Source organism: Artemia franciscana, chromosome 19 (assembly GCF_032884065.1).
Source record: "Artemia franciscana chromosome 19, ASM3288406v1, whole genome shotgun sequence".
NCBI lineage: Eukaryota > Metazoa > Arthropoda > Branchiopoda > Anostraca > Artemiidae > Artemia > Artemia franciscana.
This window is the reverse complement of record NC_088881.1, coordinates 30,067,543-30,093,055: the sequence shown is the minus strand read 5'-3', so window position 1 is coordinate 30,093,055 and position 25,513 is coordinate 30,067,543. Positions and strand designations below refer to the sequence as shown.

At 35.4% G+C, this 25,513-nt stretch overlaps 1 protein-coding gene across 17 annotated transcripts in view; it reads right to left on the bottom strand.

The window, feature by feature from the left end:
- LOC136039538 (prominin-like protein) overlaps positions 1 to 25,513 on the bottom strand; it is a 150,731-nt gene that overhangs the window by 34,944 nt on the left and 90,274 nt on the right. For all 17 annotated transcript variants that reach the window (XM_065723349.1, XM_065723351.1, XM_065723347.1 and 14 more), the window contains 4 exons: positions 23,697 to 23,998; positions 16,381 to 16,530; positions 12,214 to 12,441; positions 2,605 to 2,845 (listed from right to left, as the gene is read on the bottom strand). In XM_065723349.1, coding sequence (XP_065579421.1) covers positions 2,605 to 2,845; positions 12,214 to 12,441; positions 16,381 to 16,530; positions 23,697 to 23,998 — 921 coding nt within the window. The remainder of the gene's footprint in view (positions 1 to 2,604; positions 2,846 to 12,213; positions 12,442 to 16,380; positions 16,531 to 23,696; positions 23,999 to 25,513) is intronic.

Below are 25,513 nucleotides of genomic sequence, written 5' to 3'. Positions count from 1 at the left end.
CTGAAGAAGCGAAATTGCTATGATCTCTTAGCCACATATCATGCAGCAGGAGCCTTAATTCACGTAAATCAAATTAGCTATCAAACTATGTATAAAACTAAGTTTCTGACCCATTTATTTTGTTTTCCAATTTAAGGTGCCAAGGGCATCAAAATAAAATATCGCCCACTGAACCCATTTTTGGTCTGTTCAAACCTGAAAACCATGATTTTCTAAAAAAAAATAATCATGGGTTGTTTCAAAATTACAAAATTTTTATGGCGGTGTTACATTTCTGTCAGTGTTGCCACGTCCAACCGTAAAAGCAAATAATTCAAACTAATTAGTCAAATTTGAGGATGCTTTTCGTCCGCAATAGCTCGTTGTGTTTCCCCTGCAGGTTATTCTATATTTTTTCCCTGCAGGTTATTCTACGCAACAGCAAAAGCCGTGCAAATTATTATTTAGTTTTCCTGAACAACAGATCCGGGTTGCAGCGGTAGCTAGCAGCCTAGTAAGACTATATAAACTCCTATATAGACTATATAAACTATATAAACCCGGATATATCCACATTTTAAGAAATAACTTTATCCGGGTTGCAGCGGTAGCTAGCAACCTAGTAAGACTATATAAACTCCTATATAGACTATATAAACTATATAAACCCGGATATATCCAAATTTTAAGAAATAACTTTATCCGGGTTGCAGCGGTAGCTAGCAACTTAGTAAGACTATATAAACTCCTATATAGACTATATAAACTATATAAACCCGGATATATCCACATTTTAAGAAATAACTTTATCCGGGTTGCAGCGGTAGCTAGCAACCTAGTAAGACCATATAAACTCCTATATAGACTATATAAACCCGGATATATCCACATTTTAAGAAATAACTTTATCCGGGTTGCAGCGGTAGCTAGCAACCTAGTAAGAGACAGTAACATCCCATAGTAAAAAAAAATCAAGTAGTCCATAACTCCTAAAACTAGAGTCAGATCAAAAAACAAGTACACTATTAGAACCGCCTTGTTTAATACCCCTCAATAGGAAACCAACGGCCTCTTCGCTTGAATAATGAGGAAAACTCATTAGATTGAAAAATAATAAAAATGGCTCCAAGCATGATATTCTGCATCGACGGCATCTTCTTTTTTCTTTTTTTTTTCAGTGTAGCTGGCAGGGCACTGAAAAACCATAGAAAGTTATTTAATGGCTAATTTCAAAGGAAATTGATGTATTTCAAAATCTTTCATAATTAACAAAAATAATTTTAAAAACAATTTTTTTTTTAACGAAAAACTGCATTTTACTGAAACCGTTAGTAGAAAACGTTATTAACATCCTCCTGCATACGAAAATCAAATAGGACTTTTATCAGTATGAAAAGCATGTAAATATAGTTATGTGAAATACAGTAAATCTTTTTGGGTTTTAACGAAAAACCTGATTTTCCAACTGAAACTAGAATAATTCCTGAAAATTTTAAATAGAATAATTTTATTTAACTACTCAATATTAGGCACAAAAATTTTTCCATTGCCTGATGTAAAATCTCAAGGAAAAATTGTCAAGACTCAGCTTAAAACTGGTATGTTGCTGAAATATGTAGTAGATTTACCATTCACTCATGATTCACATATGAGCAATATTGGAATCTAATGGTAATTCACTTGCTAACTTTGGCAATTTCAGCTGCTTTGTAAAGCAATTTATTGAGTTAAAAAAGTTGGGATTCGATGAGACAACTAGGTAATTTTCCTCCCGCAAGTTATTCTACACAACATCAACTGCGTGTAAATTATGGTTCAATTTTTTTCTAAACAATACCAGTCGTTAAGAGAAAATCCTTTATTATAAGTCGGCAACCTGTGTTTCAAAAAATTATAGTGTATAAAATATAAGCACGGAACAATTATATCGAAAAAATTATATGACCAAAATATTGACAAAAAAAATTATTTAGTGACACAATTAGCATTGTGAACCATGAAAGTACATTCAATAAGAAAAAGAACTATTTTATAATGAAAAGATCACATCATTAATTCAAAAGTCCTTATAATATTCACATTCCGGCTGATTTTACCCACAGCCAAAAATGGTTGCCGACCCGTGTATGAAAGCAACATATCAAAATTCCTCATTGATACAATTCACATATATTTCCAGTAGCCACAGACGTACGTAAGGACAGAGCCTCTGCAATGGCGTTAAATCACAGAAGTTAGGGGTGAGGAGAGGACTTATTTCCTATAAATCTAGAGGAGGAAATTTTTTTCAGGTAAAATACCAAAAGAAACCATTTTTCAATGAAAATACAAAAGAAAAGTGTTTTTCAAAATCTAGAAGGGGCACAAACTCTTAGCATGTGATTCAAATAACCCTTCCCCCAAATTTACAATACTCGGGCTTAAGGGCCTGCCACCTCAAAATCATATATACCCCAGATATGCTGGGCACTTATTACTGAAATTATATAATAAAATTAATTTCCTAGAAATCCTCCCATCCCAAAAAAAATACGTCCCCTGTGTGTCCTATCAATTTTCTAAGCGAATCATGAGTTACAGATAGCCTCAAACCAGCAGTGAGAAGACAACGTTAATAGAACTTACCAAATGGCTGTAATTCGAATAATTACTCTTTGATAGCTCGGATTGAGCAAGTTTCTCAAACTTTCGCTTCGCCTCCTCAGTAATTATTTTAAAGCTATCTTCCGGTATTTGAACATCAGATATTAGTTTGTTGACCAACTCAGGAATTCCTAGTTGATTTGGTAGCGACTGCAGAACTGAAAGGTTATGTACCTTGTACAACCGCAAGGCTTTGTAAATCGTTGCATTCTTATTGCACTCGCTAGAAAAAAAAGATAAACAAATGGCAATTAAAAGATGATGACATTTCAGAGATGACAACGCTGTTTTATTTTATTTATTTGATGAAGTTGCTTATTCTGTCTATTTAATTGCTTATTAATGAAAAATAAATGACTGATAAGCTCTTTTGCAACAACTATAGACATAGAATTAGAAAAGACGTCAAAGCCCAAGTCCGTATCAAGGGGAGGGGGTAGGGTGTTTGTCCCCCTTTAAATTGTCTGCCCGACTCGTAAAAGCGTAACAAAAATGAATAAAACAACTTTTGACGCATCTTTGTACACCCCTCCAAAAAATCCTTTATAACCCCCCTCCTCTTGAAAAAAAATTCTGGATAAGACGCTGTTACAGCCTAAATTCCAAGGTAAAAGTGCCAAAATATCAGCAAAAAAATTATGTTAAACAATAATAAACAACTAAATGTAATAGAAAAAGAATATACAACGAAACGATAACCAGTAATTTACACCAGGACTACTAACCGTATCCCAAGTCTGCCTACCTTTGAGTTTCACAGCACTCCACCCCACCCCCTATCCGTTTTGGTTGTGCACTCATACTCCCTTTCAAAGTCGGTGTCACCATAGGTCACGTTCGTGCCTGTGTAAAGCGTTCATTACCAGACAAAACGATACACTCCTTTTGAATTGATTGTTATTTCGTTCCACGCTGGCGAACAAGTGGATCAAATCTCCTTACACAGCATCCACTTAGTTGGTGTACTGTCTTACAAAGGCAAAAATTTCACCCCCCCAATGAGATCCAATTTCTTATGTATATTCACAAAAACACAGATCTTGACTAATTAAAATAATTCTTAAGTCTTGTTTGATTTAGAATATCTATCGAGACGACAAGAAATAGTTGTCGTGTAATTTAATTCTCCGTCAGTGCAGTGGACAATCGATTTGCAAGATGCTGACATCGTCATATTTTGACAGCAGAAAAAAATGCCGTCGCTTCCCTTGTCGACACAGAAACAATAAATTCAAGCAGCAGAGCCAAAATGGAAGGTGAATTGATCAGCTTTGTTAGAAAAAAAAATTTTGGTTTGTCTTTGTTCAAGAACAGGAAGGAGCATCATAAATAATTACTGGATCAAAGCAGGAAGTTAATTCATAGAGCCCTAAATAGTTATCAAAATTAAACTACCGCCAAGAAAGCGTTCAATCTGCTATTATCTGTTGACTTAGAAAGGCACAAAACAATGATGAAGAGCAAACACCGATATGCTGCTGATTGCCTGTCTGCTGAGGGTCCCGAGTGAATAGAGTTCTGTCGTCTTGCATGTCGATTGCTGTGAGAAAATGGCAGACAAGGCCGTATTCAGGGAGGTAGAGGTAATAAACTAATTTTTGATGCATTTTAGAAAGTTTTTTATATCCACCCCTCCCACCGAGGTGTGTTCCCACAAGAAGCAAGAGAAACAACAGAAAAATAACTCCACATAGCTGTAGTAGAAAAAAGGTGATTATTCAAGAAATTTCTCCAACTCACAAGGGATAGTTTTCTAGTGGACATTCTTTCTCATGAAGAGGATCCACCTTCACCCACCCTAAGAGGGCTCCCTACAGGACGTTATAGACAGAATTGTGAAATAGCTAGATTCAGTTATAGCCTAGAAAATGCAAACAGCAAGGGACATCTGTAATTTAAAAGATTAATTTAAAAGGTTTATAAGGTGCTCTAGCGACAGCTTAGTCCGAAAAGAAAACCAAGCACAAGCGGGCTACCAACAAGTAACTATAGAAAGAACAGAGATGACTTCATACAGAGCTTTGACATGAAAAAAAATATGAACTGCAAGATGTGTCCGCAACTTACAAGGAGTAAATTTCTAGTATACGTTTATCCATAAAAAAGAAGCTATAGATAGAATAGATAAAAGGTAATAGATAAAAGTAAGAAGCTATAGATAGAATAGATAAATGGCTCAAGACAGCTGTAGCAGAAAATAGCGAGCCGAAAGTGATAAATACAACTACAAGAGTTAATGTTATGGAAGACACCGCTTTCCATAAAGAGGTCACCCTTGCCCAGCTCAGATGGGGTCCCAAAAGAAGCTAAATAAAAACAGAAAAATCTCTCCATACAACTGTAGCTGTAAAAACAAGAATTTCAAGGAGTATCTGCAATTTACAAGGGCCAATGTTCGAAAGGATGCCTTGTTTCATAAAGATGAGTTAGCCTCATCCACCTTATGAGGGCATTCTATGGGAGCATGTAGAATTACGAGATAGCTCAACTCTACTGTAGGAGAAAAAAGGCACCCAACAAGGAGCATTAATGGTTTACAAAGGGCACTATTCTAGCGAATAATTTCGTCCAGAAAGTAGAGCCATTCGCACTTACCCATGTGAAGGATCCTTATAAATAGGTACAACAGAACAGCGCTCCATACAGCTGTTGTGGGAAAAAGGCAAAGCACAAGGAGTTTTTAGCGGCAACTTTTTCAGTAGAGTATCTACAATCACTCACCTTAACCTAGATAACTTCGAAGACCACACTGCCTTTCCATGACGAAAGTATAACAGTTCAAAATAGGGATGAAACCTTTTAATCGACAGTGAATTTTTTAAACTGGATATTTCGAACACATATAAAGTGTTCATCATCGTCAGTAAAACACTGTATATGTGTTCGAAATATCCAGTTAAACATTTTATATCTCTTCACTGTCGATTAAAAGGTTTCATCCTTATTTTGAACTGTTATACTTTCCTCACCTTAACCATTAACACGTCAAACCTGCGTCGTCAACACGGTTTGCCAAGCTTATTGCCAAAGATTATCCGTTCGGCCAACAGTCTAGGGCTAAACGGAAAACAGGTCATCCACCGTTGTGGTGTAAGGATGTCGTTAAGAAAAATTTAAGGTAAATGGGAGCATCCTGGGGGGTGTGTAAAGAGGGAAGCTTTGAAAAGATCGGGAGTGAGTAACAGCGTACGTATCGATGTTGGCCTCATGCGGCTTGGTGCTGCGGTGAGCTATTATTAGTAGCAGTTGTTATTTCTGAATTTTTTTTCTGTAAAGCGTTTAAAATAGGTTTTTCGGTGCCTGGAGACATACTTTGGTTATACAAGTATTGAAAAAAGAAACGGGAAATAAAACAAACACCTTATGTAGCATAATATACCAATTATATAGCATAATATTATATAGTATCATATAGCATACTATACGAGCAGGGTCCTATCATGACCCCAAGTGCGTTTTAAAAAGCACATTATAAGCATAATAACCGAATGTTTATCGATGCCTTACCAGGGAGGAACAGAAAACAAAGGTTAAATTGGTTGCTACAGGTACGTTTCGTTCACTAAATATCACTCTCTGGGGTGCTCCAAAGACCCATTTTGGCATGTTAAGAGTTAAGAGAGCTCCCTACACAGAACTAAAGACAGCTGAAGCAAGGCTTAATTCAGCTCCAGCAGGAAAAAAAATAATGGAGCATCTATAATTTAAAGAGTTAATATTCAAACAGATACCTTTGCCTGGAAAAGAAAGCCATCTTCAACCCTCCCCCCCCCCTCAAAGTGGTTCCTTTAGGAAGTAACAGAGAGAATAGAGAAATGGCTCGGCAGAGTCAAATAAAATGTCTTAGATAAGAGAAGGAATATTAAGAGAAAAGACATATTTTCTATTTTTAAACAAGACCTAAGAGCTCATATGGCACTTGTGACAAGGCCGGAAGAGACAAGAGCCAAGAACTCATATGGTATGTGCTCTAGCGAAATTCTAAGAATCAATAGATTGCTTTAAAAGGAAAATCAGAGGCTTAATGCCGGTCGGGATTTAAAATAAGAGCTCTGAGTCACGAGTTCATTATAAATATCAAAAATCATTAAGATCCGATCACCCATTCGTAAGATACCTCGATTTTCACGTTTTCCAAGAATTCCGGTTTCCCCCTCCGTATCCCATCAATGTCACCGGATCTGGTCGGGATTTAAAATGAGAGTTCTAAAGGACAAGATCCTTCTAGATATCAAATTTCGTTAAGATCTGATCACCCGTTCGTAAGTTACAAATACCTCATTTTTTCAATTTTTTCCGAATTACCCCCCCCCCCCCCCCAACTCCAGCAAAGAGATCGGAACCGGTCCGGTTATGTCAGTCACCTATCTTGGACTTGTGCTTATTTTTTCCACCAAGTCTCATCCTGATCCCTCCGCTTTAAGCGTTTTCCAAGATCCCCCCCCCCCCTAATGACACTGGATCCTGTAAGGATTTGAAATAAGAGATCTGAGTTTCGAGGTCTTTCTAAATATGAAATTTCATTAAGATACTCTTTCGTAAGTTAAAAATCACTCTTTCGTAAGTTAAAAATACCTCATTTTTTCTAGTCTTTTAGAATTAACCCTCCCACTAACTCCCCCAAAGAGAGCAGATCCGTTCCGGTTATGTCAGTCCCGTATCTAGGACTTCTGCTTATTTTTCCTACCAATTTCCATCCCGATCCCTCCACTCTAAGCGTTTTCCAAGCTTTAGATTCCCCCCCAACTTCCCCTTCACCGGATCCGGTCGGGATTTAAAATAAGAGCTCTGAGACATGATATCCTTCCAAACATCAAATTTCATAAAGATCCGATCATTCCTTCGTAAGTTAAAAATACCTCATTTTTTTAGTTTTTCAGAATTAACCCTCCTCCCCCAACTCCCCCAAAGAGAGCGGATCCGCTCCGGTTCTGTCAATCACGTATCTAGGATTTATAATTATTTCCCACTAAGTTTCATTCCGTTTCCTCCACTCTAAGCGTTTTCCAAAATTTTAGATCCCCCCCAAACTCCCCCCAATGTTATCAGATCAAGTCGGGATTTAAAATAAGAGCTCCGACACACAATATCCTTCCAAACATCAAGTTTCATTAATATCCGATCACTCCTTCAGAAGTTAAAAATACCTCATTTTTTTCAGAATTAACCCTCTTTCCCCCAACTGCCCCAAACAGAGCAGATCAGTTCCGGTTACGTCAATCACGTATCTAGGACATCTGCTTATTTTTCCCACCAAGTTTCATCCCGATCCCTCCACTCTAAGCGTTTTCCGAGATTTTAGGTTCACCCCCCCCCAACTCCCCCCAATGTCACCGGATCTGGTCGGGATTTAAAATAAGAGCTCTGAGACACAATATCCTTCCAAACATCAAATTTCATTAGGATCCCACCACCCGTTTGTAAGTTAAGAATACTTCATTTTTTCTGTTTTTTCCGAATTAATCGGTTAATACCAAGTGCCATAAAAACAATCAACCAACACAAACTAGGAGCTAATCTCCAGGCGCTACCCACTTAAAAATATCATATACACTAGGTGTTACACGTCATGCGTGGCTTTGCCACGTGTGAGCGAAGTTTGCCATGCGCTGCGCAAGGAGGCATGGCATGATTGACATGCGCCACAAATATGGAACAAAAGACGCTTTGAAATGAACGCCAGGTGGGAGAGTCGACAACCATTTTGTTTTAACTCATATAAGCATCATTATAGACTGGACAGTTTCTAGTATTATTTTATGAGTTGGTGTTCCCGGGCCAAAAAACTTTACTGGAAAATCTATTTTTACCTAAGTTAAAAAAAAAAGCTTTTAGCTAGGGAAATCTCCTTCCATTGAAAATTAAGACCGCTTTATCTTAATCTTTCAGGTTGGGAGGTATACTCAGGCTCAGCCTAGGTAGGGACACTAATCAAGAACATTTAGTAAGGTGGGGGAGTGCTTTCTTTTTTCGCTTCTTCTGTAAAGATACGACATGGTGCTTTTATAATAGTAAGGGGAGGGGACAAGGCAATTTTTGACGAAAATACCAAAGAAATTAATTTTTAAAATCATTGGGACGGGGAGGAGGTAATTGACCCTTCTTCGATTGGCACCCTCGCATCTAAGCAAGGATTAGTCAATATTCAATTACTTAAAACTAGCAAAAAATTTCAGAAAAACAAATTAATAACATCAGCTATTCTCTACCCTCTTTTCAAATCATTGCTCAATAGTATCTAATCAAGCTAATGCCAGAATAAGCTTCAGGATAAGGAAGGCAATTATTTTTGTTTCTCACAAAACAAATTTCAACATGTTACCTGATTTCCTGAGGAGATTTGCTGCCTTCGTTAGGAAAGAACATTTCCCTGCAGCTGTAGAAATTCCCAGCGTCGGAAATGAATATAACTTATACAAAAGACAAATCAAATATGAAATAGATAAATACAGGCAAATATATGAAAACTTTTTATGATCAATCCGTGAAATTACCTATTTCACTGAACTGGCTATGGGAATTTACTGTTTTTATATCTTATTTACTCTTCGTTTTATTTATTTTATGTTTATTTATTCTTATTGATTATATATTTTATTTATTCTTCGCAAACTTACCAATCGATGGAGCAAAATTCTTAGCTAAACAAAATTCGTCTGACTCAAAACATACAGAGGTAAGGAGTCCGTTGTTAAGTTAGACACCTTGATTTATGCTGGTATCTAAATATTAAAATCCTTTAAAATAATTTTCCACCTCCACGGAATTTTTTTAAGCACTAAAAACATCAAAATAAAGCATTATTTGCACCTTGGATTCATGTGATGTGGAAGTGATGTTTGTGACGAAGATGATGAAGTGAGAGTTTGACTCTTTCTCTTAACTCTACTTTTTAAAACAGTAAGAAACTTTAGCGTAAAGAGCGGGACGTTGAGGAGGAAAAGCCCCTTTCATAAACCGAGTAATTTCTGTTCATTTTAAGTTTTGATGTTGCTCCTTACTTTCATTTAAAAAACTTGTTTTTTTATTTAATTTCGGGACATTTTTGAATTAATGCATGTTTTGATCTTGGCTCTCCGCACATAAACAATTGAAACGAAATTTGCATATTAATAAATTGCAACTAATCGGAAGATCTTGAGAAAAAAGGACCAAAGGAGGAGGCCTAGTTACCCTCCAATTTCTTGATTGCTTAAAAAAGCAACTAGAACTTCTAATTTTTTACGAACGTTTTCATTGGTAAAAAATATAAGTAACTTACGAATTAACATACGTAACGAACTACATTCGTATGTTTTTATTGCGTATTTGAGGGGGTTCACCCCTCGTCGATACCTCACTCTTTACACTAAAGCTTAAATTTTGTCCCAATTCCTTAAGAATGACCTATGAATAACAAAGGCTGTAGAATAAATAGTTGAAATTACTAAAAGTACTTTAGCGTAAAGAGTGAAGTATTACGGGAAGGTAAACTCCTCATATGCGTAATAAGTTTTGTTCGTTTTAAGTTTTAATGCTGCTCCTCACTTTCAGTAGAAAACACATTTCATATTTATTTTTTCATTGTTTTTTCAAATAATGCTAGAAAATCCTCCACAGTCATCATTGAAATTCTCTTCCCCCATGAGAAGTTCCTACATGGAAACTAAGGTGTTTCGGTGTATCCTCCCACGTAACCCCTCTCCCTCAGCTCTCCCCCTAAATAAAAAAAAATCCCCCCTAAAGACGTCTATACACTTCCCAGTAACCACTACTATATGTAAACACAGGTCAAAGTTTGTAACTTGCAGCCCCTCCCACGGGGATTGCGGGGGAGTAAGTCGTCCCCAAAGACATAGTTATTAGGTTTTTCGAATATGATGAATAAAATGGCTATCTCAGAATTTTGATCCGGTGACTTTTGGGAAAAAATGAGCATGGGAGGGGGCCTAGGCGCCCTCTAATTTTTTTGGTCACTTAAAAAGGGCACTAGAACTTTTAATTTCCATTAGAGTGAGCCCTCTCGTGACATTCTAGGACTACTCAGTCGATACGATCACCCCTGGGAAAAAAAACAAACAAACAAAAAAAAAACAAAAAAAAACGAAAAACAAATAAACACGCATCCATTCTGGCATAAAAATGCGAAATTCCACATTTTTGTAGATAGGAGCTGAAACTTCTACAATAAGGTTCTCTGATACGCTGAATCTGATGGTGTGATTTTCGTTAAGATTGTATGACTTTTAAGGGTTGTTTCCCCCTATTTTCTTTAATGAGGCAAATTTTCTCAGGCTCCTAGCTTTTGATGGATAAGACTAATCTTGATGAAACTTATGTATTTAAAATCAGCATTAAAATGCGATTCTTTTGATGTAACTATTGGTATCAAAATTCCATATTTTAGAGTTTACTATTGAGCCGGGTCGGTCCTTACAACAGTTCGTTACCACGAACTGTTTGATAAAGATGGAATTTTCACCTCTGATTTGAAAGCAATTTACCGGACTTTAAAAGTAGCTTACAAATTAACAAAGATATATTTTTATATTGTCTAATTATGATTAATAATCTAATTTATACTGTTAGTTGTTCGGAGTTTAAACTAACGTTCATTTCGACCCTCATGTATTTTCTGAAACAGGCTAAATTTAATTTTATGCTATACTTCAGTGGATTTTCCACTGAAGCGTAGTTTTAAGTTTTAGATCGAGTGCATTTGCGAAAAAAAAATCCTGTAGGATGATCTCGCACCCCCTTTAAAATGTGTCGTAAGATATAGATTGAAATACGGCTTTCAGTGATTCCAATTCAGAAATATATATGGGAAGCGGGGCAAGGATTCCCCTCTTTTTCCTAATGAAGATACAAAAAAACAGGACAACGATGGGAAAATGTACCTAAAAAGGGTAGTTGAGATTACACTGCTCGGATAAACCACTGACAACTCTATTTGAAACCTAGAGAGGAGAAGGGAAGGGCACAAAAAAGTAATTTGAATCATAGTAGGTCTTTGTATAGGAATTCTCTATGGAATTCTTGCGCATCATAGAAATTGCTTTTCACAGCCATTCATGCCGCTGCCACGAGGGCATGAGCAAACTTGGCTGGAAATCACAATCCTAAATGAATCAAACAGTTCATGGTAACGAACTGTAAGGAGCGACCCGGCTCAGTAGTAAATGAAACTCTAAAAAACGGAATTTTGATACTAAAAGATACATCAAAAGAATCGGATTTTCATGCTGATTTTAAATACATAAGTTTCATCAAATTTTGTCTTTGTCATCAAAAGTTCCGAGCCTGAAAAAATTTGCCTTATTTTGGAAAATAGGGGAAACACCCCCTAAAAGTCATAGAATCTTAACGAAAATCACACCATCGCATTCAGCGTATCAGAGAACCCTATTGCAAAAATTTCAATTTTTTACTGTTTAATAAAGTAGAATTGAGAGAAAGAGTCAAACTTTAGCGTATAGAGCGGGACGTTGAGAAGGGAACAGCCCCTTTCATACACGGAGTAATTTCTGTTCGTTTTAAGTTTTATTGTCACTCCTTACTTTAAAAAAACTAGTTTTTTTTTATTTTATTTAATAAAGAAATGAAATCTACCTTAGTACTGAAGAAATATGGACTCCGGTGGGTCTTGCTTCCTCTGGATAATATTTATCAAAATCAATCACTTGATCCAGTGTTTCCATAACCATTGATTTATGATAGGTACTTTGGGATCCATTTTGGCTATCACAGACTAGTTTTTCAGAGATAGAGCCAACGACAAAATGTACAACGACCAGAGACATGAGAAGCACAAATAGCATAAAGATTTGCACAACACCACTAAAACAAAGATCTTTTTTATTTTAAAATAAAATTTGTAAAAATGGAAAAAACTTATGATTTTACAAAAAAAGGGACAAAAAAAAAAAGAAAAACAAAAAAGACACTATCTGCATCTCGGTTATCAACAGAGAATATCCGCGAAATCTTAGGAGTGGCTAAGGGTCAGAATATTAAATCAAAAGATACAATGAGCATCTTGGTTGTCAGAAGGGCGTAAATGAAATATCCCAGGAACGCCTAATGACATTCAGTTGAAACTTTTAGGATATATTAAGGCGGTTTTAAAAATGGATAAAAAGCCACAAATTAGAAATACTAAATTAAAATTAGACATTTTAATTCTTACACCAGAGACATGAAAACTGGAAAATATCCACTATATTAACCAAAACCAAGCTTTTGGCAATAGAAAACGAACAGAAATTAATGAAAAAAAACCTTCCAGAAAAAGAGGCTTTTCAAAGAATAGTAAAGAGCCAGATTAAGATAGAAATTCCTAGAATAATTCCAACTATATACGACCAAGAATTACTGTTAAGGAGTAAACGATGCCAAAAACGAACAGCAATTAAAATATATGATCATAGAAAACATAGCGATAGCAGGTACTAATAAAGATTATTAAATAAAGCTTAAAACGAGTAATAATTAAATTACATGTTCAAGTAAATTTTAAACGAACAAAAATTACTACAAAAAGCAGTTTTGTTACTACCCTTTCCCCCTTCCATAGCCGTGAAAGACTAAAGCTTGTTGTGTCATTTGCGTTTTACCAAAAACAAAATATATTACAAATACCTTCTATTATATTTACAACATTAAAAAAAAAAATAGAAATTGCAGTTAAATAAATTTTGATTTGCTGAGTTTCCAAGAACTAAGATAATTATATATTGAATATTCAGTTTATTTTTATTAGTTCAATTCAGTCGTCTTAATATTGTAGTGAGTTTATTGTGTTGCACGAGCAACACTCTGGTTTTGTCGTGTGTGTTTTTTTTTTCTAGCATTCTGATTTCAGCTTATTTCTAGAAAGTGGTAAGGGTGTAGTCTCTGCGGTTTTTACGGAAAGCGTGGACTTTAGGCCGGATTGATGAATATGACTTTGCATTTTGAAAAGCTTCGTAGAACTCTTACCTGGGGCCAAAAAGGATGGTTTTTGTTTGTGTTTCTACTCATTTTTGTTCGTAATTTCAGCTGAATTTATCATTCGGTTTTTCAAACTTGGGATTGTGGTAGAAAAATAGTATCAGATGTGCCTCTTAAATTTAAAAGTTCTCTCATTGCGAAAGAAATTAGGGTTTATCCTTTGCTCCTTTCTAAGTAATGACGTTGGAAACTTGGCCCACGGCAAAAAAACGTTTTCTGTTCAACTTTTGAACTGAGACAGATAGATTTATTTTCTCAACGGCAGTCGATAGCTCTTAATGAGCTGATCAATGTATCTGTCATCCATTTCTTGGTAGACAAATTCCTTCATGAGATATACCAATTTGAAAGTTTAAAGTCGTTGACAAATTCAGTAGTAAAGTACACACTGAAACCAAAAATAGGCCGATACCAATTGTGAGACATGTAGGGGAATTCTAAGCAACAGTCGGCTGTTAGCTCATAATCATCTTCGGTAATGAGGGGTTCGCAACTTTTGCTAGTTGGTGTAACTATTATTGGTTTTCGGTGTATTTGATGGTAAGACCAATTTGGTTCCCGTGGTAAGACATGAGGGGACTTCCAAGTAACACTCGGCTGTTAGGCTACAGTCATCTTCAGCAATGAGGAGTTTGCAACTTTTGCTAGTTGCAATGAGGGGTGTGCAACTTTTGCAAGTTGGTGTACCTAGTATTTATTTTATGATCCTTAGAGATTAACAGCTTCAGCATCTAATCGAACCGAGGAAACAAAACCAATGTGTTGCTCTCGCAACACTTTACTCGGCGAAGCCGAACAAAGGTTGCCGCAACACCTCACGTTGCCCATGCAACGTAAATCTAGTATTTATTTTTTGTTGTTGTTTTGGAAAACTAAAGTCAACGGTCCAAGATACATACAGTTTTCAATATAACACAAGTCGCTTTAGACTTTTACGGTTAGGGGAGGAGAAAAGGGGCAGCAGCCAAACTACTCTTTGTAGTGATTTTCGTTCGTTTTAAGTTTGACTTGAATACTCATTTTTATTTTTTTTAACTCATTTTAAGATTCATTTATTCCTCTATATTAGTACCGGCTACATGTATGTTTTCTACGATTTTAATTTCTGTTCGTTTTGTGTTTCATTTATTCTTTAAGTAATTTTCTCAGTCGTTTGAGCTTAAATAATTATAAGAGTTTTTTCCTGCTGGTCTTAAGTTTAATATGGCTCTTTACTTTTCTTTGAAAAACTTCTTTTTCGATTTTTTTTTTAGCTAATTCCAAATAAACAAGCAACAGTTTAATTTTAAAAAAGACTAGAAAACCAACGAAAAGAAAAATGAAAATGGGGTTTTTATAAGGCCAACGAGAATTTTTCGTCGAATGAGATTTCTCGTAACCTTCTAAGATTCTTAACTCGATACGATCATCCTTGAAAAAAAAATCCGATGACCATTCTTCGGCAAACAAAAAGAAAAAAAAAAGATTTCTGTATATGAGAGCTTGAAAAATCTAAAGTTGAGTTCCCTGATCGTTTTGAAGTAAGGAAGGGGACAGATGCCTCAAAGGTCGCATTTAATGCCAAAACATCCTAACTCTCACTGAGCCTTCAGATAAATATAGAATTAGTTTTAAGGAAGGGAGTAGAGTTAGAAATTGATACGTAATCCCTCCAGATTTTTGGAGGGATTTCGTAAAACATCGTTATTACGAAAGTAAAAAGTAACATTAAAACCCAGAAAGAGCAAAATTTATTTTGCGTAGGAGGAGGACTGCTCCTTCCTCCCTTAGCCTCCTCCTCATCGTAGTTGTAGAAATTTCTGGTGATGCTCATTAAATCGGAAATTGAGAGTTCTAGTCCTTTTTTTTAAAGTTGAAACCGATCACAGACCAACCAGCCTGTCCTACAACCTATTTTGATATCTGATCCTTTTGTTACCCCTTAGGATATCTGACCGACATTCTGAGGTACCTATTTTGTACTTTCTCTGTGGCTATTCAATTTTACGTATGGTCGAATTATACGAGAGGAGGCTTTGCACAGGAAGGAATTTTAAGGAGGGAAATTTGCCATTACCTGATCCTTTTGTATCTGATCATATATGATCCTTTTGTTACCCCTTAGGATATCTGATCGACATTCTGGGGTACCTATTTTGTACTTTCTCTGTGGCTGTTCAATTTTACGTATGGTCGAATTATATGAGAGGAGGCTTTGCACAGGAAGGAATTTTACGGAGGGAAATTTGTCATTACCTGATCCTTTTGTATCTGATCATATATGATCCTTTTGTTACCCCTTAGGATATCTGATCGACATTCTGGGGTACCTATTTTGTACTTTCTCTGTGGCTGTTCAATTTTACGTATGGTCGAATTATATGAGAGGAGGCTTTGCACAGGAAGGAATTTTACGGAGGGAAATTTGCCATTACCTGATCTTTTGTATCTGATCATATATGATCCTTTTGTTACCCCTTAGGATATCTGATCGACATTCTGGGGAACCTATTTTGTACTTTCTCTGTGGCTGTTCAATTTTACGTATGGTCGAATTATATGAGAGGAGGCTTTGCACAGGAAGGAATTTTACGGAGGGAAATTTGCTATTACCTGATCTTTTGTATCTGATCATATATGATCCTTTTGTTACCCCTTGGATGTCTAATCGACATTCTGAGGTACCTATTCTGTACTTTCTCTGTGGCTGTTCAATTTTGTGTATGGTCGAATTATACAAGAGGAAGCTTTACAGAGGAAGGGATTTTACGGAGGGAATTTGCCATTACCCAAATGGTGTTTACTTACAATTTAATCCAACTGCCACCGGCAGCTCTAGTGCCACATCCATCATGGCGAATTGTAGGTTTTGACCCGCAGCATCCACACATTAATCCTAATGCAAGGATGATAAATATTGATAATACAACGCCACATACTACGAGATCACCATAAAACCTAGAAAAGAAAATTGGTAAACAAACACACATATAAGAAATCACTTAATTATAGATATAATTAATTAACTCTTGAAAGATTCAGATTATCAGAGGATATAACTGCATTGGTTTCAAGCGCCTGTCAGCAAAAATGTCGAAATTTGTATTTTTCGCCAGAAGGAAGATCACGGATCTTCCTTCTCTCAGAGCTCAATGTGTCATAAAGTAAAATGTAAGTTCAGAATAAAGTCAAGTAAGTTCAATTTATTTTTATTTCATCTTTCCCTGTTTGTCGGGCCACCAAGCCCACTGTGGGAGAGGTTATTTTTACGTTATTTGTTTTGTTATACATATATTGTTAATAAATGATCCTGAACCTAATCCTGATCCATTTTAGCATCGAGTCCACCAGATATTCTATTTCACTTCTCTAGTTTCTTTTAAGCATCTTCTAAAAAATAAAACGGATAATTGGAAAATAAAAATAAAAACAGCACATATTTGAGCCACATCAATCACATTTGTCAAGAAAAAACAACAAAATTTGTCAACAAAAGCAATGTAGTAATGCAATAATAAGTTTACCACCTCCTGTGACTTAACCGCCAGTAATATAGTGAATACATTCTAAGACCACACTGGCTATATATGACGTATACAACAAAGAAGAAAAAATAATAAATGAACATAAAATCAAATAGCCGAGGAAAACGAGGGTAGTGTCAGCCAGTGGAATAATATGAAGCGATATTGCGACAAGGACCTCCTTGTCGCAGATATTGCGACAAGGACCTCCGCCAAGTCGTCCTCAGAGCTAAGAAAAAATGAAAAACGAAAAAAAACAAAATCTAAAATTTGAAGTAAACTTAAGAAGAGACGAATACACACCAAACAAGAGACGTTCTTCGTCTCTAACAAGAGACGAAGTGTATTCATCTCTATTAAATTTCTTTCAAAAGGTTAGATTTTGTTTTTTTCGTTTTTTATTTTTACTTAGCTCTGAGGACGACTTGGCGGAGGTCCTTTTCGAAATATCTGCTTATTTTCGCTTCATATTGTTCCAATGGCTGACACTTCCCTCGTTTTTCTTGACTATTTAATTTTATTTTTCCATTTATTATTTTTTTCTTCTTTGTTTCATATGTTAAATAATGTAGTGAGCAGTGTAGTAATGTAATAATAATTTTTCATTCCTCTGTGGCGCTTTTTAAATCTATTTATCTATAAGCGAAAGCACTTAGTATATGGTGTTGTTTCAGGGTGATTATTTCGAATTACTGGTCGTGGAATATTGAGCAAAAGCTCAAATAAAGGAAATTATAACATCTAACGTCATTTTTAAATAACAAAAAAGATTTTATGACAACAAAGCACCATTATCTGCCATAAAATATCTTTTTTTGCCCAAAGAAATACAAGAATACGTACATTCTCAGATAGCCCATGGATCTATCATAGCCTAAAACCTTTCACTGGAGGTTTTACACGTCTTGAAAACCAAGGAAAATCGCATTTTAGCATCTTTTGCGCGTCTCTCTTCCTTTTTTCAAATATGGCATACCTGTCTTGTATGCCCACACTTCAATCTCACATTATCTGTCTTGGTTTTCGTCCCCCTACTTGTTAGCTAGTGTTTTAAATCTCATATCTGACTCTGTTTTACGCGTTATCTGTCTTGTTCTTTATCCTCCTAATTGTCCGTTATCATTCTATTGCCTATATCCGTCTCTATGTTTTTTCCACTATCTGTCTTGTGTTTCGTCCCCCTACTTGTCCGTTATCGTTCCGTTGTTATGTTTTTCCATATTTTTTTTTATTTCTCAGAACAGAAAGGATTACTCTCCTCTAAAGAAAGAAAGAAAGAAAAGAAAGAAAAGAAAAAAAAGGAAAAAAACTACACGGAAAAGATCCTATGAAAGAGAATCCGGGCAATTCTGTTCCTTGAGTCATTTGCAACTGACAATAAGCTAACTCAACCATGTCTCAAGTTAGATAGAATTCACAGGAAAGGAATTAAAAACTTTAAATCAGTAAGGCAATCAAGTCACAAGAAACAGAAAAAAGCTCATAGCCATCGTTGATAGCATTATTCTGTTCCCCTATTTTTCCGTACGTAACGCACTCATTTTTCTACAGGACATTTACATTAAGTATTCAATTATAGGACATGTTGTCACCATATTTGAGTTTATATTTATTATCATTTTATATTATTTTATAATATTATTATTTTTATAATATTACAATAAGTAACATCATAAAAACGTATTATAATATAAAATTAATACTATAATTGAACATACAATGCATAAGTCAATTTCGCCAACCAATTTCTGTTCACTATAGTGGAGTACAAATAAGGTTTTATCTCGAGAAAATTGCGACAGAATTTTTTTCTACAACAAATGTTCAGAAAAAATCAGGTTAATTGCAAAAAATCCGCCCAAATTCCTCTTGAACAAGTGCCCCAAATTTGCCCTTGAAAGGAGAAAATGAGGGAGGAAACTTGGTTTTTGTGTTTATAAATATTTTGGAGTTTAAATATTCGTTTCCTACAAATCAAGCATGACAAATCCGAATACGACGTCAGAAATTCAGTTTTCCATACCCCAGTATCAATTTTCACCTTCACAGAGTGGGGGGAAGGGTGGGTAAAGTACGCAGATCATTATTTGACGGATTCCTACGACTAAAGGATCATTTTATATCAAATAAAGTAATGTATTGCCAAATATGAGCTTAAAAAGCCGTTTTTTTTTACTATTTACCTGATTTCCACCTCTGATGGGCCTGCAATATGAGGGGTTGCTAAGCATAACTTGATCAAAACTTCAGATCAATCAGTTATAAAAAGGAACCTTTAGAACTCAGATAAATTAATTACAAGAACGCTTTGATTTTAAAGCCCAACCTAAAGCTAATTCTTCTTAATCGTCCTCATTCTGTCTTGCAGCAGCATTAGCACATAACGCCCCACTACACTCCTCGCACTCACTGCACCCGCTGGTGCACTATCTCTGAACCATCTACAACAGATTTTCTGGTGCTGGTGAAGCCTCTGTCATAATGAGATGATACAAGTTCCGTGACAAAGAGAGGCGCCAGCCGCCACTCTTCAAGCTGTATCGAATTGGAATTGGAAGTGTCTATAAAAGTGGTACTTTGCGATAGCCAAAGTGAGAAGATGCCGCTCGGCCTGAATGAAAGTATTTGAACCTGCAACCCGCACAGTAAATGCCCGCACCCGGAAATCCTTCATGGTCTTCTCATTACTTTTCCCTTTGTATATGTGAGGCAAAACTTTCTCTCCGGCTTCAATGATCTCCTAGTGGTTGGATCCTGGTGTCATAAAGATCTTGCAAGCATCCTTAAAAATACTATCTTCAAATGACAAGGAAACCACTGCTAATTTCCCTACGCCGTGAAGTCAGGATGTTTTATCGCAGCCAGAAATTGTGAGGCGAACGAGTAGATTTTCTGCAGCTTCGGTTCCTAGTTTGTTCTTGGTCCTTTTTATGTTATAAACTCGTCAGTTATTTTCATGCGTGGTTATTTTATTTCATGCATAAATATATCACATACATCAAGCTTTGCATGGTACAGCAGAAAGGCTAATATGTCGGCATCATTCCAAATCAAAGTGGTCGACAAGGTTTCAGCACATCTGACTGCAGTTTGTGCAATGAAGACATCGACATCACCCTGATCATGTAGAATTTTACATCCTGAGTTCACCAGCCTCACCGTAAGTAAGTCAATGAAGCGTTGTTTATTTTAGAAAATATTACTCATTACTTTTGACAATCTTCATGTTGGGAAAAAATTCAATCGTTGGACCGAATATACCTTTGGTTTTCTACAGCTTTGTGCAATTTTCCATCGTTGGTGTATCAGTGTAAGAGTCAAAACCTACGATATCTCTTTAGACATAATCTACGTAAGTATCTGCTACCTTAGAGTACGTGGATCTGGCAGTCCACGGTCGCTAGCCAGCCACCGTCAAAAATTCTCTGGAAAGTTGGCAATGTCACTGGACCATCGAGCCCCCAAAATTTGCATCAATGCATTGTTAGATAGGCTTTGTCAGCTGTCCTCATCACCTCGAACGAACTAAAGAGCGATGGTGGAAAAGTACAGAGCTCGAACAACAGAACCAGGTTCAAGTCACAACCATTGGTGCTAGTCACTGCGGCTATACGCTGAAAGATTAGAATTGGTTCGACCGTTTTCTCTCGCTATCTATCACCACAGATGACTTCTAAGCCATAGTTACCGCTTTATTCTTTTTTCTGAAGACCAATATGTCAATTTCTTTCACTTCCATGCTCTTAATATTTTTTTCTCTAACAAGTTTGACATCGTCTGCGTTTACAAAATAAAGCGCGGACACCAGTAGCCACGTTCAGCAGCTGTGAATCCTACCCGAAGGATTCTAGGGGCTCAATGTATCGAACTATCTTTTCTATGTCCAGATTTCTAGCTCTCCTGGAAGATATCAAGGAGATATCTTCTGTGAGATTTTCAATAGTCAACTCTGCAAGGCAAGTCAGGTTCCGCATGCGTTCGTTAACGATAACCGAAGCAGGCATAGCAAATGTCCATATCGTCTGCTGTGATTCAGTCATGTCTCTACCTCTCGTCAGACTACCACCTCTTTTCATACTTAACGTTTTTTTTTTCAGCATCAATGTTTATTTAATCAGGAGAAAATGTCACCCAGTAGTTGTCAGTTCTCCAGATGAACTGGTATTCCTGTAACATTCTTTGCTGCACTTTTTTCTTTTTCTTTCTAAGACCACACTGCCTTTTCTAAGACGAAACGCATAAGAGTTCCAAATAGGGACAGGTTATTAATAAAGATGTTCTTATTAATAATAATAAGAGCACTTCAGGGTCAAAGCAAGTTACCGGTCCATTGACTGAAAAAGTTCACTAGCTGTTCTTGAACTCAATAATACTGCGTTGAATAAAAATGATACAATTTTCTTTCCTTCTAATTAAAAATGAAATGTTGCGGAATATATAGGCGCAGAATTGATCTTCTTATTCTTTTAATAGCAAATAAAATGCTGCTGCTTCTAGAGTTAGACATTTGCAACAAGTTAGAAATGTTAGATCAACTTTAGATAAAAGTTAGATCAGCTTTAGAAGGTTCAATGCAGTATTACAGCATATCAATATCATAAAAAACTAACGATATCAAAACCAACATATATAACACAACACACGACAAAAAACAACAATATCGCTACTAAGTACCAAACAAAAAACAATTCAACCAGTATTACGGTGAAAAAAGCAGATTAAAGGGCAGTGACAGAAACCACATTATTAGTATTTGCAATTATATTAGATGCCACACTGGCCATTCGCGCAAAAGCATCAGTAACACCATGACGAGCTACAACATTTCTATTTTTGAAACGACCTGTAAAATATATTAGATATTTACGATATCTGCAGTAAACAAGTCTCCATAAACCTTTTTTCCTCGGTAGATGGGAATTAGTTTATTATAATGAATTTTGTTTATTATAAAATACTATTTTGCTGTGTCGATGCTGTTAAACCTAAAGATCGTATCTGCGTTTTGATGTGTTCGAGGTAATTATCACAAACCGTTTTGATGTGTTCGAGGTAATTATCACAAACCCCGTTTGCTAAGCTCTTCTCAAAGGGAGGCTCAGCAGGATAATGTAGATAGGGAGCATCGTAGTGTGATTATATTAGTGTGATATATTAACATGCTGATTCTCTATTTGAATGCAATCCGACGCAAACTATTTTTGGCAATTAAATAAGAAGTTTGAAAATATCAAAACACAAAATCGCACAGAAAAGAAGAACGAGGACACAGCCAGTGAAAAAATTGAAAATTATGCAAACATTTCCGTCAAGACCTCCGCTTGACCGTCCTCAGTGCAAAATAAACTGATAAAAAAAAAAAAAAAAAAAAAAAAAAAAAAAAAAAAAAAAAAAAAAAAAAAAGCCTTGAAACAAAACACAAAACTAAAATATCCACTGGCTGTTAATTGTCCTCGTTCTTCTTTTCTTTTCTTTAACAACCATTGGGTGTTAGTTGTCCTCGTCCTTCTTCTCTATTCGATTTTGTGTTTGTCTTGATTAGCCAGTATGGTCTCAGAAATTAATTGAAAATATTTAATACGATTTTTAAGCCTAACAGAAACGATGTCATAAGACTTAAGGGTTTAATGATATAAATGTGGTTATATAAATTTTCAAATTAAATCTGAACTGGTGTCTGTTTATTAACTCTTCCAAAACCATCTTAAAAGGATCTTCAATGATTTATCCATAATTTTTATCAATAATTAATTAATTACAAATTAAATTAATTAATAAATTTTATTACTAAATGTTAAGTTATTAAAAAATTCATAATGAATTATTATAATTAATAATAGATATTGATTTGTCCCTCATACTCAAACAGCATTGTCATAGCGTATCAAAATGGAATACGTTGTTCTTACCGTCTTAACTTAGTATTTTTCCTTTATCTCTCCATTTATAATCGGTCCATGGAATCCCCCCCCCCCATCTGAATTATGGTTTTTCACCTTTTATTTATTATGTTTTTTTATTTATTAATTTTTATTTTTATTAATTAGTTTTTAATTATTATTATAATTAATATTTTAATTAATTATTAATTAATTTTTATTTTTATTTATTATATTTTTATTATGGCAAAAAAAAGATATGTGCAAAACCAACTTTCACTTAACTGTTTAAAGTGAAGCTATAATTTACGAAGGATTATTATTCTCTCCCTGAATCCGGAGCGACTTAACTAAACATCTCACAATTTACCTTCTCTTTGTTGGTATTGATATATTGGTTAGTTAATTCTTGCCAATAAGTTGTTTGACAACCATTAGCTGAACTGTCCAGCTTTAAGCTATCATTCATAAGTTTTTTTTTCTATTTCCCTCCCAAGGCTAGCCCTGAGGGGGGTGGGACCCCCCTCTGAAAAAAATATCTGACTCATAAAAACGTAACAAAATTCATATAAAGAATTTTTATACGTTTTTAAAGTTTTTTCATAAACCCCTCCCCCCCACACACAGAAAAAATCCTGGATGCGTTCTTGCTCCCTCCTCTTACCCGCCCCTGAAGCCCATCTGGGTAGTAACACTGAAAAAGAACTGAAACAAAACTCACCTAAAAGGTTCATAATCGTTAATAAGGTCTCTGCTGATTCTTAATGTCCCATTTACCTGGGGACCATAGACTATTTCGATAGCCTTATCAAGAAGGGATACGATATCCTCAGCAGTTTTATTCAGCATCTCTCCGCTTCTTTTAATTTGGATTTTGACATGCTCGTCAATAAAACTCTTTATCGCTTCATCGACTTGAGTGGAGATTGCATTCAAAGAAGTGACCCCCTTCAGTATCTCTTGCTTTATACTTGAATTGAGAAAGTCGGAAAGCTTTCTGGCAACTTCGTTTATCTCCGGAAGCTTGAAGAAGGAAAGAGAATGAGGTGGAGTCTAAAGGTAGTTGAATTAGTTAAAATAAATTCAATTAAAAACTTTTTGCTTGTCGCTTTTAACCATAATCAAGAGTGTAAAATTCTTGGTGCCGCCAAATATCTCTAATTCAAAATTTCGAGAAGCTCTGTGGCGATTTTAGACTGACAATGAAAATGGCAAAAAAAGTGGCAAAAAAAACAGTTGAATTATTAAAAATTCAATTGAAAGAAAGAACGATTCTCTTTTTTCTTTCATTAACACAATCAGACTGTAGTTTGTTGTGCCATTAAAGTACTTAATTAAAATAAAAATAATTGAAAATTTCTGTTGAAAAAAAAAAATTTTCACATTCTTTAATAAACACTTAACACAAGGTCAAACTAAATAATTTAGAAGCCTGCATTCTAGCAAGCTGAAAAACAAAAGCTTGAACCTTAAAAAAAGAAAGAATATGAGGCGGAGACTAAAAGCAGTTGAATTGCTTAAAATAAAATAAACTCAATTGAATTGAAACTTTCCACTTTTCGTTCAAAAGCACAATCCAGAATGTAAGATTCTTGGAGTCGCCAAATATCTCTAGTTCAGATTTTCTTGCTTTATATAACCCTACTTGAGATGAGAAAATCAAAAAGTTCGTTGCCGACTTCAGACAGACAATGAATATGGCAAAAGAAAGAGTGGAAAATGATGGCAAAAAACAATTGAATTATCAATAATTCAACAGAAAAAAGACCTGTACTTTTTTTCTTTTATAAACACAATTCAACTGTAAATTTGACCTGCCACTAAAGTATTTAATTAACGTAAAGATAATTGCTTAAAATAAAATAAACTCAATTAAAAAGAAATTTTTTGCTTTTCACTTATAACCACAATCAAGAGGGTAAAATTCTTGGAGTCACCAAATACCTCTCGTTCAGAATTTGTTGCTTTATATAGGACTTGAGATGAGAATGCCGAAAAGCGCTGTGGCGACTTCAGACTGACAATGAAAATGACAAAAGAAAGAGTGGCAAACACAGGCAAAAAAGCAGTTGAATTATCAAAAATTCAATAAAAAAGAGCTGTTCTTTTTTTTCATTCACAATTTAACTATACATTTGTCATGCCATTAAAGTATTTAATTAAAAAAAAAATCCATCTGAAAAAAGGTTATTTTTCACATTCTTTCATAAATACTTAACACGAGGTCAAACTAAATGATTTATTAAGTCTGCATTCTAGCAGTCTGGAAAGGGAAAGCTTGAATCTTAAGAAAAAAAGAAAGGAGGTGGAGACTAAAAGCAGCTGAATTGCTTAAAATAAAATAAACTCAATTAAAAAGAAACTTTTTGCTTTTCGCTTATAACCATAATCAAGAGCGTAAAATCCTTGGAGTCGCCAAATTTCTCTAGTTCAGAATTTCTTGCTTTATATAGGCCTACTTGAGATGAGAATACCGAAAAACTCTGTGGCGAATTCAGACTGACAATGAAAATGGCAAAAAAAGGGTGGCAAACAGTG